The sequence below is a fragment of the Emiliania huxleyi genome, assembly GCF_000372725.1.
Source record: "Emiliania huxleyi CCMP1516 unplaced genomic scaffold EMIHUscaffold_58, whole genome shotgun sequence".
NCBI lineage: Eukaryota > Haptophyta > Isochrysidales > Noelaerhabdaceae > Emiliania > Emiliania huxleyi.
The window spans coordinates 60871-77187 of NW_005197648.1; the positions used below are offsets into that span (position 1 = coordinate 60871).

At 64.6% G+C, this 16317-nt stretch overlaps 4 protein-coding genes across 4 annotated transcripts in view; 2 read left to right on the forward strand and 2 right to left on the reverse strand.

Annotated features, from left to right (window-relative positions):
• Positions 1-3530, reverse strand: part of EMIHUDRAFT_104215 (hypothetical protein) — a gene marked incomplete at both ends in the record, with an annotated part of 5644 nt that extends 2114 nt beyond the window's left edge. Inside the window, 8 exons of the mRNA XM_005764707.1 lie at positions 45-203; positions 271-793; positions 1249-1334; positions 1469-1511; positions 1550-1628; positions 1771-1897; positions 2079-2426; positions 2757-3530. Of these exons, the coding sequence (XP_005764764.1) occupies positions 45-203; positions 271-793; positions 1249-1334; positions 1469-1511; positions 1550-1628; positions 1771-1897; positions 2079-2426; positions 2757-3530 (2139 nt within the window). The remainder of the gene's footprint in view (positions 1-44; positions 204-270; positions 794-1248; positions 1335-1468; positions 1512-1549; positions 1629-1770; positions 1898-2078; positions 2427-2756) is intronic.
• A 1027-nt stretch (positions 3531-4557) lies between these two features.
• Positions 4558-5220, forward strand: EMIHUDRAFT_104216 (hypothetical protein; the record flags this gene model as incomplete). The annotated part of the gene is made up of 1 exon (XM_005764708.1): positions 4558-5220. One exon carries the CDS (start codon positions 4558-4560, stop codon positions 5218-5220), a length of 663 nt encoding a protein of 220 aa, XP_005764765.1.
• Positions 5221-11717: 6497 nt separating this feature from the next.
• On the reverse strand, positions 11718-14115 carry EMIHUDRAFT_104217 (hypothetical protein; the record flags this gene model as incomplete). Its single annotated transcript, XM_005764709.1, has 4 exons — positions 11718-12968; positions 13164-13274; positions 13707-13985; positions 14047-14115. 4 exons carry the CDS (start codon positions 14113-14115, stop codon positions 11718-11720), a joined length of 1710 nt encoding a protein of 569 aa, XP_005764766.1.
• Positions 14116-15103: 988 nt separating this feature from the next.
• EMIHUDRAFT_213543 (hypothetical protein) lies at positions 15104-15851 on the forward strand (the record flags this gene model as incomplete). The annotated part of the gene is made up of 2 exons (XM_005764710.1): positions 15104-15591; positions 15800-15851. The coding sequence occupies 2 exons, from the start codon at positions 15104-15106 to the stop codon at positions 15849-15851; spliced, it is 540 nt and encodes a 179-aa protein (XP_005764767.1).
• Positions 15852-16317: the final 466 nt, after the last annotated feature.

Below are 16317 nucleotides of genomic sequence, written 5' to 3' on the forward strand. Positions count from 1 at the left end.
GACAAGCGTGAAGCCGGAGCGGGCGGCTGGAGAGAGTGCCGCACCTCCCAAGCGTGGGGGCCGTTCGGGAAGGGGATGTCCTGCACGTGCGCGCAGACGGCCTTCTCGAGCGTGCCCTCGTACAGGAAGCCGAGCAGCGTGCCCGCCACGCCGACGATGGCTGCGTTGCGCAGCAGCGTCCCGCCGTCCCGCGCGTGCTGCACCTGCAGAGCAGCTCCGAGCGGGCTCAGGGGCCGGGCGGTCCCGCCTGCCGTGCCGCGCACGCCGCACCGCCGACCGCCAAACAAACAGAACGAGCTGCCGGCACCCCGACGCAGTACGCCGGCCGTGGTGGTGCCGCAGCCGCCGGTCCAGCGTCGACATCTCGGCGGCGGCGCGCGTCGCCCGCCGGCGCGGGCTCTGCACGGCGCCAAGCTCGGCGGCTGCGGCGGCCGCCCCGGCGGCCGTGTCTGCGCGCGCCGCCCTCCACGCCTCGGCGAGGTCGAGGCTGCGCGCCGCGCCTAGTCGCCGCCCCTCGCGGCGGTGATGGGGCCGGGGGCCGCGGCCTCGGCTGAGGGGCGAAGGGGTGAGGGGCTGGCTCGCGCCGTGGGGCGTCTGCTGGTCCGACGGCGCCGCTGTCTGCTCCGACGGGCGGATGGCGCCCGAGATCGCGTCGAGCAGCAGGTCGGCCACGTTCTCGCGCGAGCTCTCGAAGGCTGCGCGGAAGCCGAGGCTGCAAAAGTGGTCTGCGGCGGCCTCGGTGGGTCCCATGTAGACGGTCCTCCCCGACGGGTCGAGCAGGAGCAGCTTGTGCCTGTCGGCACACACGCCCCGGACGTGTCATGGACGTGCCCTTCGCCTGGATGGCTCGGGCGGCGGCGGCTGGTTGCGTCAGCTCGAAGAGAGAGAGGCGCGGCTGGTGCAGCACGGCGCAGACGGCGATCCCGTGCGACGCGAGGCCGACGAGGCACGAGCCTGGGGGTGGGGGACACGGGGGGGGGACCCGGGGGGGTGGACACGGGGGGGGTGGACACGGGGGGGGTGGACACGGGGGGGTGGACACGGGGGGGTGGACACGGGGGGGTGGACACGGGGGGGTGGACACGGGGGCGACTCTGATGGCGTGCACGTGCGGCGTCGCGCGCTGCACTCTGAGCCTCTGGTGAGGACGAGGGGGTGGCAAGCGATCGCGCGCAGTCCTTGCTGGCTGGCGGGCGCAGGTCCGTAGTCCGCATCTAGGCTGCATCTAGGGGGGCATCTAGGGGGCACGGGCAGAGCTCGAGGGCGGCGGTCGAGTCGAGGCCGGAGGTAGGCTCGTCGAGGAAGAGGAGGGACGGGTCGGCCGCAAGCTCGACCTGTTCACAGCTCAGCGGGATAGAGGGTGTGAATAGGAAGAGGAGGGACGGGTCGGCCGCAAGCTCGACCTGTTCACAGCTCAGCGGGATAGAGGGTGTGAATAGGAAGAGGAGGGACGGGTCGGCAGCTCCACCCCGACGTTGACTCGCTTCCGCTGGCCGCCCGAGAGGCCCCTCCTATAGGACACGTGTCGTGGGCGCGTCTTGTGACGCACGCCGGCCCGCCCTCCCCGCCCGGCAGCAGGCCCGACCGCGCAACGTCGCCGATGGCCGCGTCCTTGACGTGCGTCAGGCCTAGAGAGCGAGGAAGACTTCCTAGACACTTCCTAGACCTTTCCATGACCTTTCCTTGACGTGCGTCAGGCCTAGAGAGCGACGGAAGCGGTCACACTCCTCTCTCGATAGCACCGCCGCCCCCCTCGGCGTGCTGCCGGACCGAGCAAGTCGACCAGCCGGACCACCCACTCGTTCAGCTGCGACGCGGGCGTCTCTGCAGGCAGCCGCAGCCGCGCGGACACCCAGAGCGACTCGGTGACGGTGAGCGTGGGCAGCAGCACGTCCTCCTGCGGCGCGGGCCGACCAGCGGGTGAACAGACAGAGGAAAGGCGTGGATGGAGCAATGAGTGCGGCATGAAGGGCGAGGAGCTTGCGTGCTCTCGAGCAGTGCTCTCGAGCAAGTCTAGGTGATCTCGGGTGATCTCGGGCGATCTGGTCCTGCGGCACAAAGGCGATCAGCTTGTGCACCTCGCGCGTCGACCGCGCGGGGCGGCCTGACGGAGCAGAGCGACTCGTGACTGCGTGGGCGGCTGGCGGCAGCTCTTCCTCTCGCTCCACGCCGTTCAGCCGGATGGAGCCGGACGAGGGCGTCAGCTTGCCGGAGAGCAGATTGATGAGTGTCGACTTGCCGCACCCGGACGGGCCCATCAGCGCGGTGAGCTCGCCCGGCAGCACCTCGCCGCAAGCGTCGGTGAGGACCGCCTCGCCCGAAGGGAGGCGGTAGGAGAGGCCCTCGAACGAGAGGGCGAGCCGGAGCGACGGGTCGTGCACCAAGTCCATCGACCGCTTCAGCCCCGCCATCAGCCGCTCCGTCACCTGCGGACGCGCCGTGGACGTGTCCCGGACGGCTCCGACTGGCGGGGACGGCGGCAGCGTCTGGCCGCGGGGTGGCCCCGCGTGCTGAGGAGGTGTCGGGGGCCGGAGGTGTCTACGAGGTGTCTCTGAGATGTCGGCCCGCCTCTCCGCGCGTCTCAACGCCGTCCAGCTCGCGCCTGCGGCAAGCGGACACACGGGGAGTCACTACTCGCGGTTAGTGATGCGCCAGCTACGAGGAGAGCGGATGCGGAGCGCAGTGGAGTGTGCCCGAGTACGTGTCGTCTCGAGTGCGCGCTCACGCTGACGAGCAATCTAGGGCCCGCTCCGCACGCGCGCGACGATTTGCGCGCGGCGCCGCAGCAGGTAGAGGCGGCTGGCGAGGCCACCGCCGCCACCGCCGAGGAGGCAGAGGCCGAGGTAGAGGAGGACGACCGAGTCGAGCAGCTTCATCTCCGTCTCCACCCCGTGGTCGGGCAGGTTGACGGCCTGTGTCGCGCAGCCGCGCTCGTAGTCGCTTCCCCAGCAGCTAAGTGCGCCGCCTGCGAAGAAGGCGCCGAGGACAAAGGCAGTCGCGGAGACGAGCGTGCCCAGCCACCAGCGGAGCGAGCTCGTGTCGTTCGCACGCCGCGACGACGGCATCAGCAGCGAGATTGGATCCGGGAGGCTCGCGCCCACCGCCTTGACTGCGCCGCTGACCGCCGCCGCCGTGGCGGCAGCCGCGGGAGCCACCGTGTCGGTGAGCCTCTCCAGGGCCCGCGAACCCTGCCTCCTGTGGCCCGGCGTCACTGTCGGCCGTGCCAGCTCCGTCGACGGCTCGGACAAAGGCTCACTGTGGCGGCCACTTCCGCCGGTCGGGCTCACCATGTGCGGCGGCATCGCGTCGCCACGGACAGCCACGAGTGGCTGCACGCCTGTGTCATCGCTGGAGTGGGCCGTCGAATCATGGCGCGCCGCGTCGTTAGTGACGAGCGGACTCGACGCGGTGTATTCGTCCATGCCCACGAGGCTGCAAGCCTGCAAAATGGGCGGTCGCAAAATGGAGATGGCGGTCAGAGAGCTTCGAGCCGACCTTGCGGCCAGCGACAGAGAGGACACATTCCGCATGTTTCTTTTACGTTTGAACGACATTCCCTAAGTGTGAGCCAGGGAGGCGTCAGGCCAAGGCTAACTTAGACTGCGACGAGAGATCGGGAGAGAGAGGCAGACGTTAGTCGTTACTCAGACGACGGTCGAGTGCAAACGTCGTGAGAGTCCAGCACTGCACTCTGGCACTCTGCAGGCTACGAGGCTAGAACCACTCTGCGTTCCCTAAAATCCCTATGCGAGCAACACAGGGCGGCGTGCCGTTCTAACAAGAAATCTATACGCACCCACAGTGTTTTGCTAGGAAAAGCTAGGCCTATCATCAGCACGCCTCTCCCGTGCCGCCCCTTCCCCCCCGCACGTCCCCGCGACGCTTTACTCGTGTACCGGGTTTCCCCTTAACTGCAGAACGCCCCCTCTACTCGGAGCTAGTGGACGCAGTTTCTCAGGTGTATTCTTTTTTTGCTTGGCCGGACATCATGACGGGGTAGGTACAGTAGGGTAGGTCTGGGCCCTCCCGTCGGGTTTTTCCCTCTCTTCACGCTGGAATTTTCACAGCAGAAAAAGAAATTTTCCGTGCAAATCACGATGTCAACCCTCCTCAAATGGGTGATCTGGTGCTTGTAGGGCTTGAGAGTGGCCTGCCATGTCACAGGAAGGACTGTGGTTGCAGGAGAGCACCACCAACCATCACTTTAAGTTGGTATGGTACCCCACCTTCACGCTTCGCGTGATTTCTTTTTTAGTTTCCCATAAGTAGGGTAGGTAGGTAGGTAGGTAGGTAGGGGCAGGGCAGGGGCCGGCCAGGTTTTTGCAGAATTTCATCATGATGTCCGGCAAAGCAAAAAAGAATACACCTGAGTTTCTCACCAATTCTCGCAGCGACCTTCATGCCACCTCGCGTTCTTCCCACTCTCGTCCTCGTTCTCTCTCCTGCTGTTTCATCCTCTGACTCATCGCTCTCCTCGGCCTCGTTTTGAGACGCCGCTGCCGTCCTGTTTTTTCTTTTGCCTGTGCATTCACGTTTCAGCCCGCGAGTGGTGGCGCGATGCTCGCTGCCGCTCTCGTGTCCCAGCATCGGCTCCGGCCGTCTCCGCCGCGTGCTCCGCCCGCCCGCTTAAACTGGCTTGCTGACCTCTTCTCGCCAGTCGCTGCCGACTCGGCCGCCGCCGAACTTGTCTTGAGCGAATTATGCGAGCCAGAGTGGGCGATCCGGTGCGAGCTCGGTGCTGCCGTCGCATCCAGCCTCGGCGGATCGGGCTCGCTTGCGCGAGGCAGGACAGATGCGTCGACCGACGTGCGACTCGACTGCGGAGTGCGCTTCGAGATCGATGCCGGCTTTGACCCACCTCAGGGCACCGTTCGACTGGCGAGGCCAAGCAGGTTGCTCGCGGCAGAGGGTTTCTGGAAAATTTCGGAGACGGATGACCGGGACGTGCCAAAGGCCATCTCTTGGCGCCTTCAGTCCACTGGCATTCGGGCGGGGGAGGAGGAACTCGTTCCCCCCGGTCCGCTCTACTTCAACGCGCTCCTGGAGGGCGACGGCTCTACTTTGCCACTGCAGCTAACGGCGGGACGGCTCACCGTGAAGGAGGATATCGGAGCGGATGTCGGCATCTTCCGCGCGCGGGGCATCCTGGCCGAGTTCAAAATTGTGGGAGCCTTTGAGGCCCAGCGGGCCATCGACCCTGCTCAGCCGCCCGCTTCGTGATCCAGCTGTGTCGCCAGTACCTCCGGAGAGTTTCATGTCCTATCTGTCCGGTGCATGCCTATCTTGGTTTTTTGTGGGGTCATCACAAAAATCCACATAATCCACAGTAGACACACACAGTCACAGAACCGGCAAGCGACTCGAAGTGAGAAAAAACCTTGTAAGAGAGCGTCTCTGGCGTCTCGGAATCGAGCGAAGACAGAGACGGAGAGCACCAGTACTTAAAGAGAGACAGAGAGCGAGAATTGAGCATGGAAACGAGCAAACAGAGGAGCAGAGAGCACGCATCTCTAACAGGCCCGCTCCTTCCTCAACCGCGACATACAGTGGAGGGCGCGGGCTTCATCGTACGTCACCAGCGTTGGAACCTTTGGTACCATCAGGCGTAGGGACGTGACGACGACAAGCCGCATCGGCAGGGAGGCAGGAAGTAGCACGACCAGCAGCCGAATCTGGGCGGAGAGCTGAGGCCGAAGCTCAAGCCCTCGGCGGACGCACTCTGCAAAGTGTGTCGGGCCCGGCAGTGGGCAGGCCCGCAGATCCCAGAGCGCGACGCTCTGCTGGGAGAGAGCGAGACTTGCTTCGAGATAGTCGAATAGGAGATTGACGGCGTCAGAAGTAACCCTCTTGCCGTCCATCTTGGCGTGCAGGCGTGGGTGGCGGAGGGTGGGGTGCGAGTCGAGGCGCAGTGTGAGATTTCCAGTCGTGCGCTCTGGCAGCTCGGGCTTGAAGGCGAGCTCGTCAGTTGGATGCGATACCAGCGCTACAGCAGCAGCCTGCTGTTCCTTGTCGTACTCGCTTGAGGCCAGATTGCGGGCGTGCTTGTCTGGGCTGGTCGGGCGGAACACGTCGCACAAGCAGGAGAATGGCCCACGCTCCTGGGTCGACCGCCGCCGGCAGCGACGCACGCTCATTGAAAGCAGGCAGGCAGCGAGGCAGAGAAGGGCGGGCAGCACGCCAGATGATGGCAACCAGATCCTTCTCCCCCTTTCAGCTCCTTTCATGCTTCCCCCTCCCCACCCCCACCCACACTACCACCTGTACACCACAGCAACAACTCCCAATTTTCAGTGTATGTAGCATTTTTCATAGTTTCGGCGGGATAAAAGAAAAATACGCCCAACTTTCCGTTCCCTCCAACCACGTGCGCTTCCAAACGTTGATGTGTCGACGGTTACCTATATACAGCCACCTGCGCCGAGGACCCATGACGGACTCCGCGGTGTCGCAGCATGTGGCGGACTTGGAGACGCGGACACGGTTCAGTGCCGTGTATTTCACGATCACTCTCTTGCTCATCGGCTTCAGCGCCGCACTTGCAGTCTCCGCCGGGCTCGATGACGGCATCAACGCACCCGTGATGTCTGCAATTGGTGGACTCAACGCCATCTGCCTCGGCGTGGAGAGGGCGCTCGACCGAGACATCTCCAGGCGAACACCTTCCTCCAACAGGGCGTGCGCATAGTTGCCCGGCGAGGCGGACGGCAGTTGCACCACTGGGGTCGGTGCATGAGTCCCTGATGCAACAGGGCCTGCTCGGAGGATGCTCCCGCGGCTAACTAAACGTAGAGCTGGACAATGGCAGACCCTGGGACTGCTGCGGCTGACCGGCTCTATCGTCCAATGCCTAGCGCCGAGCGCTCCCGCCACCCCCTCGTCGGCGAGTTACAGGACTAGCTCCTGGACGATAAATCCTACGCACCGACGCTGATAGAGGAGAGGTCCTCTGTTGCGACCACGAGATTGGCCCACGCGATCCGTGTCCCGCGAGCTTCGAGCCTTTGGGCCGCTCTCGCCCCGAGCTTGAGGGCTCAAGTTGGTGGGCTTTGACGTCTCTGCGCAGCCAGGAAGTGCCCGTACAAGACCGCTGGACAACGCGTAGCTAATACCAACGATGAGTCTCCCTTCAGTTCGTAATGTGGTCTGTGTTTCGCCTGCCATTGTGTGGTAAATTGTGTAGTGCTCCACGCACCGTCGGTTGCGTGGGCGGTAAGGAGGAGCCGCGCCGGACTCGATTTTCTGACTTTTCTTTCTCTCGTCTCTCTTGGGGCTTGGTGTAAATTCTCGTTGCACGCGGTTCTTGGTGTACCTGTGTTAGTGCCAGTGCGCGCCAGTCCCGTGCCCAGTGTTGTGCGAGGGAGTTTTCTTCTAAAACTCTTTTCTGTCCCGTACCCGGTAAAGAAAGAAAGAAAGAAAACACACAACCCAAGGGAGGGATGGGAGAACGGCACGCCGCCACCACACAGCCGTACCCGGTGTCGTGCGAGAGAGCCCGCACAAAATTCTTTTTCTCGCGATGTCCACCCCGCCGCGCCGCCGCTCGCGCCGCCTCGCCCCCGCCGCCACCGCCGCGCCCTCGCCAGACACGCCGCCGCCCGCCCGCCTCCTCGACCTCCCCACGGAGCTCATCGTGCGCGCCCTCTCTCGCTGCGACCCCGCCGACATCGCTCGCGTCGCGGCCGTCTCGCTCCTCTTCCACGGCTCACTCGCGGTGGAGGCCATCCGCTTGTGGGCGCAAGAGCGCGGCTTCGAGCTGCCGGCGCAGCCAGAGGGCGAGGGCTGCGCCGTGCGGTGGCTGTCCTTGTCGGCGCTGCTGCGCGAGTCCAACCCGCCGGCGAGGGCGGCCGCAGGCATGCAGCACAGCATCTTCATCGACGGCGAGGGGCGGCTCTCGTCGTGCGGCACGGCAGCACAGGGCGAGGAGGACGAGGAGGAGGACGCGGAGGACTTTCCAGGCCTTCTCGGTCACGGCGAGGGCGTGCTGCGGCTCAACACGCCGACACGCCTCCCTCCGCTGGGTGGCGAGCGCGTCGTCGCCGTGTCGGCTGGAGATTCTTACAGCCTCGCCCTCACCGCCGACGGAGCTGTCTGGAGCTGGGGCAGTGGAGGCGTCAGCCTGTTGGGCCACGGCGACGAGCAGACCCAGTGGCTGCCGAAGAAGGTCGAGGCCTTTGCTGGCCGGCGCGTCGTCGCCGTGTCGGCTGGAGGTATGCACAGCCTCGCCCTCACTGCCGACGGCGCCGTCTGGAGCTGGGGCCAGGGAGGCTTGGGCGCGCTGGGCCACGGCGACACGCAGCACCAGCCGCTGCCCAAGAAGGTCGAGGCTTTGGCTGGCCAGCGCGTCGTCGCTGTTGCGGCTGGATGGGCGCACAGCCTCGCCCTCACCGCCGACGGTGCCGTCTGGAGCTGGGGCTGTGGAGGCTCTGGTCAGCTGGGCCACGGCAACCGGCAGGACCAGCTCCTGCCGAAGAAGATCGAGGCCTTGGCGGGGCGGCGCGTGATCGCTGTGCTGGCTGGAAGCAGCCACAACCTCGCCCTCACCGCCGGCGGAGCCGTGTGGAGCTGGGGCAATGGAGGTGGGGGTCAGCTGGGCCACGGCGACCGGCAGCGCCAGCCGCTGCCCAAGAAGATCGAGGCCTTGGCTGGCCAGCGCGTCGTCGCCGTGTCGGCTGGAGACGACCACAGCCTCGCCATCAACGCCGACGGAGCCGTCTGGAGCTGGGGTTTGGGAGGCTTTGGCAAGCTGGGCCACGGCGATGAGCAGCGCCAGCTGTTGCCAAAGAAGGTCGAGGCCTTTGCTGGCCAGCGCGTCGTCTCTGTGTCGGCAGGAGACGAACACAGCATCGCCATCACCGCCGACAGCGCCTTCTTTGCCTGGGGCAGGGGCGCCAACGGCTGCCTAGGCCACGGAGAGGACTTGTCGCACCAGCTGCTGCCCAAGAAGATCGAGGTGGGGGAGCGGGAGTGAGCTGTGAGGGTGGAGAGGGTCCGCCCGCAGGCGCATTTTGTATGCCGAGGCGGTGCGCGGTGCCGAACCTGTCGGACCTGTGGGCGCGGGAGTAAATGCCGTCGTATTAAATGAAATGAAAGCGGCACAAACGCCAGGCTACAAACATGGGGAGGCACGTGTGAGTGAGTGAGCACACACACACACACACACACACACACACACACACACACACACACACGGAGGCATGCTTCATCTTGGAGCACTTGGAGTGCAGTCATCAACCGCAGTCCGCACATCCAGAGGGCCGGGGAGCTAAGAAGCGCACCCAGCGGGCCGGATGATTGGCATCGGGTTGCGGGCAAGAGAGCCCTAGCCCTGGGGGTGCGCGTTCGCAGGGCAAGGGCCGTAAAGTAAACACGGGTCTCCGAGGGTTAGTACCGCGCTCCGGGTTTCCCCGCTGCGCGCGCAGGCCCTTGGTCGCTGACAAAAGTTATCAGAAATAGACTATACGCCCGAAATACCGATGTAACGCAATAGCTCCCAAATAGCTATAGCCGCGTGCCGCGTAACCACGTAAAAGCAATCGAGTTGCTTTTACGTGAGTCGTGACCCAGTGCGATATACGTGACGTAAATATCTCGCAGTTGGAGTGTGTGACTGGTTGGGTAGTAGTCTAAGTTCTGACTGAGCCTCGAGGCCTAGCGGGTCTAAGTGTGGCTAGCCACGCTGGAGTGCTTGCGCGGTCTAAGATCAGCGGGAGCCTCTTACATCGGCTAAGTCGGCCGTGGCACGGCCTGGGGCCAAGAGGCTCCCACCGTGATCAACGAGATACGGCGCAGCCCCCAAATTTTCTTCGCCAGCAGCCAGCTTGTTGCGCTGCTTCGTTGCGATGAGCTGATTGGGATCGCAGAAGTGCATGCCAAGCACCGCCACGATCTTGAAGCAGAACACATCGCAACCGCATCGTCCGCACTGCCATCGGCATGCCGCGCCCGCCGCTTCGCCGCAGCCGCCTTAAGGCACGCATAAGAGCGGCAGCACATGGTACGGTAACCCACGCGTACTTGAGCAGGCGTTGCGCGCCGCAAGTGCGCACTGGCCCTGGGTAAACCTGGAGGCTTTTCAGGTATACCCGGGTTTGGGGCCAAAGGCTCTTGTCGTCTAAGTACGGCTTTAAGGACATGGGTCATGGCCCCCGACCATACAGCGTCTAGCCCTACTACCCAACCATTAGTGTGTGCATGCGCCGCACCCGCGCATTCGATCACATGGAGAGGCACGCCACTCGGGACTCGCTGGGCGTCACACTATTTGTGTGCGCATAACAATGGGGAGCGGGGCGTGCGATGCTCTCTCAGCATAGAGAGAGAGCAACACACATAAAATATTCGAATAACATCCAATGCATGCGCACGCGTGGAGAGACCGCAACGCGCAAGAGATGGGTTCCAGGTGGGTTAAAAGATCGGTTAGCGGGAGGAGGAACCGTTACGGAAAAGCATGCGCGACGCTGCCTCTTTGCACCGCTCGCTCGCGGCTGCGGGAGACATGGCCGCCGATGCGGCTCGCACTCGCTCGGCGGGCCTCCGTCCCACAGCCGCCCGGGCGTGCCACGGGTCTGCCTGGCGCTACGCTGCTCGCACGCTACACTGCACAAAGCTGCGACAACAAGGGGAGGCTCCTCAGCTTGAGGGTTGAGCAGTGCAGCTGCGGGCGCTCGTGGGCGGCTGTGCAGTGGTGAGAGTGCCTGACTGGAGGCGAGCTGGTGCTGCGCCAGGGTGCGCAGCATGCGCTCTTGCTCTGTGCTGAGGCATGCTGGCTGGCGCCCAACACAATGCCCTGGATGCATTGCTCCACGCCGTGCTGGCTGGTGCAGTACTGCCAGTGCGCCGACTGGCGCGCAGGGTGCGCGTCACCGCGCGTGGCACGGGTGGCTCGAGAGGCGCGGCTGTCGTTCAACCCCGCGGCGCATGTGCGCCGCGGAAGCTGCTCGACAGGCTGCGGGCATCGCTGCGGCAGAAAGCGCCCGCCCTCTGCTTTGCTTTCGCCCGCGTTTTACGACAACTTTCGGTTTATCATAGCCGCCGAACTTTACCTCGCTGTTTCTTTATAGGCGTCTCGCAGCTGCGTATTCTCGTATTATCTTCGAGTAGTTGCGTGGGGGCGGTATGTATTCTCGTATCAGTAGTTAGTGTCGTGTCCACTAGCTCCGAGTAGAGGGCAGCGTCCTGCAGTTAAGGGGAAACCTGGTACGCGGGGCTAACCCTCGGAGAGTATTCTTTAGCTCCGAGTAGAGGGGGCGTTCCGCCGCTAGGGGACACCCAAAGCGCAGAACTAACCCTCGGAGACCCGTGTTTACTTTAAGGCCCTTGCCCTGCGAATGCGCGCCCCCCCCCTAGCTAGGGGTCAGGGCTCTCTAGCCCGTAGCCCGATGCCGATCATCCGGCTCGCTGGATGCGCTTCTCAGCTCACCGGCCCTGGATGTGAGGTTACCGACTGCACTCCAAGTGCTCCAAGTGCGGGACAATACCAAACAAGTTGATTGTTTGTGTTTGGTGACAAGACTGAATACCGCGGACACAATCGCAGCTCCCGTGCCATTTCTCACTTATGACCAGACTTAGACACGGCGACACAGGTCAGCTCGTGAGGTTTAGGCCGCCCTCTGCGAGCCCAGGCGCTCTGTCGAGAGTGCCGACGCGATGTCGACGATTTCCCTGGACTTACGGCAGGCGCAGCAACGGAGGCTCCAACGCCACATACTCGCCTACCGCATCGTCGCCAGAATCGCCGAGTGCTGCGAGCGGCGGGCGCGCCGTTGCTCCTCCTCCTGCTGGTCCTGCAGAGGCGGCTGCCTGCCCATAGCCCCCACCCACCGCTCGAAGCACCGCCGCCCGCTCCAGCCGGGCAGGTGGGTGGCGAGCAGGCCCCACGTCTTGCGGTTGTCGGAGCGCGCGAGCAGTGGCGCCAGCAGGCGAATCCTCGCCTCCGCCTCCTCCTCCGGCAATGGCAAGGCCGGCGCCGGGTAGATGTGCGCGAGGGATCGCACAAGGGCGGCCGGCAGCGACGGGCGCTTGCCCCGCGAGTTCGCCGCCCTGATAGCGTCGAGCACTCCGATGGCGGGCGTCGCCTCTGGGAGGGTCGGGAAGCCCGCCGGCAGCGGGGCGCGCAAGTCGCGCCAGTTTACCTCCTCTGGCGCGCCGCCCGTCCAGTATGCGCCGCGCCCCTCGCCGCCCTCGTAATTGATACGGATCTCCTCGCCCGCTGCGATGGCCTCTGTCGCAACGATCCACATCGCGCCGCTCGTCTCGAACGAGTACTGCCCGATGCTGCCCGACCTTTTCACGAGCAGGTCCGGCCAGAACTCGAGCGCCGCGTTGGGTCGCGACGAATGGTTGGCAAAGATAGCGGCGAAGCGAGGTAGCGAGTACGCGCCTGGCAGGCTGTCTCCATTACCATCGACAATGATGCGCGTCCGCGGCAGAGCGAGCGCGTACATGGAGCCGCGGTCGCCTGCGCGCTGCATCGTCGTGGGGAGTCGCGGCCCGCCGTACTCGCAAACCGCCTGACCAGCCACGAGTGGCGCGCGGGCGAAGAGCCCGCGTCCTTCGACGCTCGGGCACGCCGCGACAAACGCCCACGTAGCGGGGAGGATCTCTTTGGGCGTGCTAGGGACTGACGGGGTCGCGGCTGGCGGCGGCGGCGGCGGCGGCGGAGGTGCGGCTTGGCCAGCGGCGATGAGGTGAGCCTTGAGGCCTTTCATCGAGTCAATCGTGTCGCCGCCACCGGGTGGCAAAAAGTAGATGTCTCCACGTGGTGCGTCGGGGCACTGCACATGCCGCGGAACCCACTTGACGGTCCAGCCTTCCGGCCCGGAGGCGGCCGCCGGTTGGCCTGGCGCCTGAGAGTGCAGCGCTTTGCGTAGAGCCACGAGCTGGCTGAAGGTATGCTCAGCGGTGGACGGCGAGGGAGGCGGAGGAGCAGTGGGAGGGGGGAGGTCGAGGCTGCGGCGTGGCACCTTTCTGGGGCGTGGGCGAGCGGGGCTCGGATCGAACCGCTCCTTGGCGCCGTGTTTGCGGGCGCTGCTCCGCACCGGCTCGCAAGACCCATCGTGGTGATCGGGAAGGTGGCAGCCGGGTGTGCCACAGAGACGGTGCGTCCCACTGTCTGGCAGCGACGGGCTCGACGACAGAGAGCGACTGCTGGGAGGCACCTCGGCACTGGAGGTGCTGAGCGCGGCGCCGGAGGGCGCAGGCGGCGGCTTCTGCGCCGTGCGGTGGCACTGGAGTAGTGACGGCTCGGTGATGCAACCCAGATGCCCGGCCTTTAGCGTGCATCCTCCAGCGGGACGGTCTAGCATTCCACGGAGCTCGTGGAGCATCGAGCAGACCGCTGACCGCTTAGCAGGTCGCGATTTTGACAATGTTGACACGGGACTCGATTGCCCCCGGGGCGACGCGCGTCCAAAGCTTCCGTCGATTTTATACCAACAAGTCGGTGTTTCTTCTAGTTTGCCAGCAGCCCAGCCGCGCCAGTCCGCACCTGTCGGCTGTGCGAGGCGGTTTAAAAATTCTTTTAGCATAGACTAGGTAGCGCCAGCCCTTTATTTCCTTCTCAATAGACCGGATCGGCAATGTTTTTCCCCTCCGCCCATCCAAACGCCCGCCGCGGCGGCCTGAAGCGTGTTCGACGGCAGCGCGCTCCAGTGTGGATTTGACTGGCCGGCGACAGCGGTCGGCTCGAGTCTGAGCGCCACCTTTGGCCGCACCAGCTCCTCTTGAGGGTGGCCCTGCCAGTGGTAGGAGACGTCGAGCATGTACAGCTTCTTGGTCGTGAGCCGCTTCGCGATCTCCGCGTTGCTGTCATTGGGCCTCGCGTAGCGGAGGAGCCGCTCGGCCGCAGCGTCGTCCCGGGGCTTTGACGCTGTGCGCCGGCCAAAGAGCCCGTTCTTCCCATGGCCCGGGCAGTCGGGAAAGGCCGTAGGGTCGCAGACACACGGCTGGCCCTTCGTGCGCGTCGCCAGCGCCGGGATGCGCTGAGCGGGGCAGCCCTTGGAGGTCGGCGTCGGTCAGGCCGTACTCGCTGCGGGCGCGGACGATGCCGAGCTGTGCGACGCCGGCGGGAACGAGCAACTCGAGTCCGAGAGGCGCAGAGGACGATGCCATGAGCTCCGCGCTGTCGTCGCTGGGCAGCGTGGCGACGACGCCACCAAGCCTTCGCAGATGGCGATAGTGGCGACGTCAGCGGTGTCGAGGACCAGCGGACACCTAGTGGGACGCCTGTGTGTCAGAGGAGCGCGTCCAGAGCGCGTCCACACCGCACAGGCACAAGTGTGCGCGCGTGCGGCCGAGTGGCGGCGCGCTCGCGCGCGCGCTGAGGGTGGTTGAGGTGAGATTGACCACCGAGCGCTCGCGAGCGGCCGCGGGGAGGGTCCGTCCACGGTCTCTGTCCTCTAGGAGTCGCGCGGGCGGCCAGGGAGCGCGTGGGAGGTCACCGCATGCGAAGCAAGTCGGCGCGGGGTGCTCGCCCGCAAGCGGTGGAGGCGGGGGCAGCTGCGCGAGCTCAGGATCGCGGGGGGCATGCCCGCCGAGACAGGCGGAGGGGAAAACTTTTTGCCGATCCGGTCTATATCTAGATAGGGAGCGCGGATCCTGCTGAACAAGCTCCTCTTGTAGCTCGATCGGTCACACCGCCATCACCGTCGGGGAGAGAGGGGACGACACTGCTTCGGCAGCGTGCACCTCGATCCTGTACCGTGTTTGTTATGACCCCCCCCGATGAACACACCAGTGAGGGAGGGCGAGACGATCGAGGGGTCCCGTACCACGCGGAATCGGCCCTATCCAGTGCTCAAGTGCTCAAGGGAGCGCGAATCTGTACTCGAGTAGACTGTAGAATTTAAACAAAACAACTCTCTCTCACAGCAGACAGGCTCGACACAGGTGCGAACTGGCGCGTGCTAGACTGTAGAAACGTCGGGGGCGCGTCCATTCGAAGGCGATAGCGCGCGACCGACAGAGAGAGACTTCACCCTTGGGTATCACGCCTTCTCGCGTCGGACTCCCAGCTGTGCAGGGGCCCCCACCGCACTGCGGTCCCCAAGGGTGAAGATACCGACAGCGCCCGGGCCAGCACAGTTCAAAACACAGCGAAATGCAAGCGAGGAGGCCTGCACAATCCGACGTGGAGGTTCGTCTTGCTCGACCACACGACAAACATGCGCAGTACGTGGACAGGAATCGTCTGCTGGGCCAGACACCCAACGATAGGAGTGGGCGGGCGGCACAATCAGACGTGGTGCGGCTCAACGTGCTGGCCAACCACGGCGGCGTGTGGGCCGATGCTACGGTGGCGTGCATGCAGCCACTCGACCTGTGGTTGGACGCGGCGCTCAAGCCCACAGGCTTCTGGATGTACCGGGGCGACTATATTGGAGGCAAGCGGTCCCCGTGCAGCTGGTTTATGGCTGCCGAGCGCGGCTCAAGCATCGCGTGCGGGTGGCGCAGCTTGGGACAGGACTACTGGGCGGCGAGGCCGTGTGGTCTACCGTCCGGGCACGCCGGCGGCCTGCGCGATTACTTTTGGCTGGACGGCGCCGTCCTTGCCCTCGACTGCGCCCTCTGCAAGGCGCTCGTCCTAGGGTCCACTGCACTCCAATAGGTGTCTTCCGGGACGAGCTAAGCACCAACCCAGACGGACTGATGGCGGAGAGTGGGCGCAGGTGCCCTACCTGGAGGCGGAGGCGCGTGGCTCCGCCGCGACGACATGCTGCGGCCGGTGGTTTCAGGACCTCGACACGACTGAGAGCCAACAAATCAAGAGTTGGTTCCTAGGCGGCGCGGGTGGCAGGGGTGGAGTGCCGCGGGTGGTCAAGCTTGCGGTGAAGTCGTACTGGTGCTAGTCGACTTGTCGCAAGCAGAGAGCCATCAACACGTCTTTCGCCGAGTTTGTCATGAGTCTCGCCCTCTCGGGGAGAGCGCAGCCGGGAGAACTCGCGAGACCGAGAGCTGACTTGCAGCTGCACCACCACGTCCAGGGGCAGTACGGTTTTACATACGCCGAACGGGCGCGTCGAGTCCGCCGTCCTCGCTCACTCGGTCACCGCTCGGACGCGCAGGACTCAAACGGAAACGCTTTCGACATACACGTAACGGAGGCCTGCGCAGAGCCGACTGTTACTTTCCGAAACCTCGTTTTGTTCTTTATTACCGAAATTGGCGAAATCCGAAAACCCAAAACAAAAAGAAGCGGCAGACGCAGAGAGACGTGTTGACCCACCTCACAGAGAGGTGTCCGTTTTTATTTATTTATTTAGAGAGACGTGACTCTGGGGGACTCTCTGCTGAAAGTCTCTCTGATTATTCCCA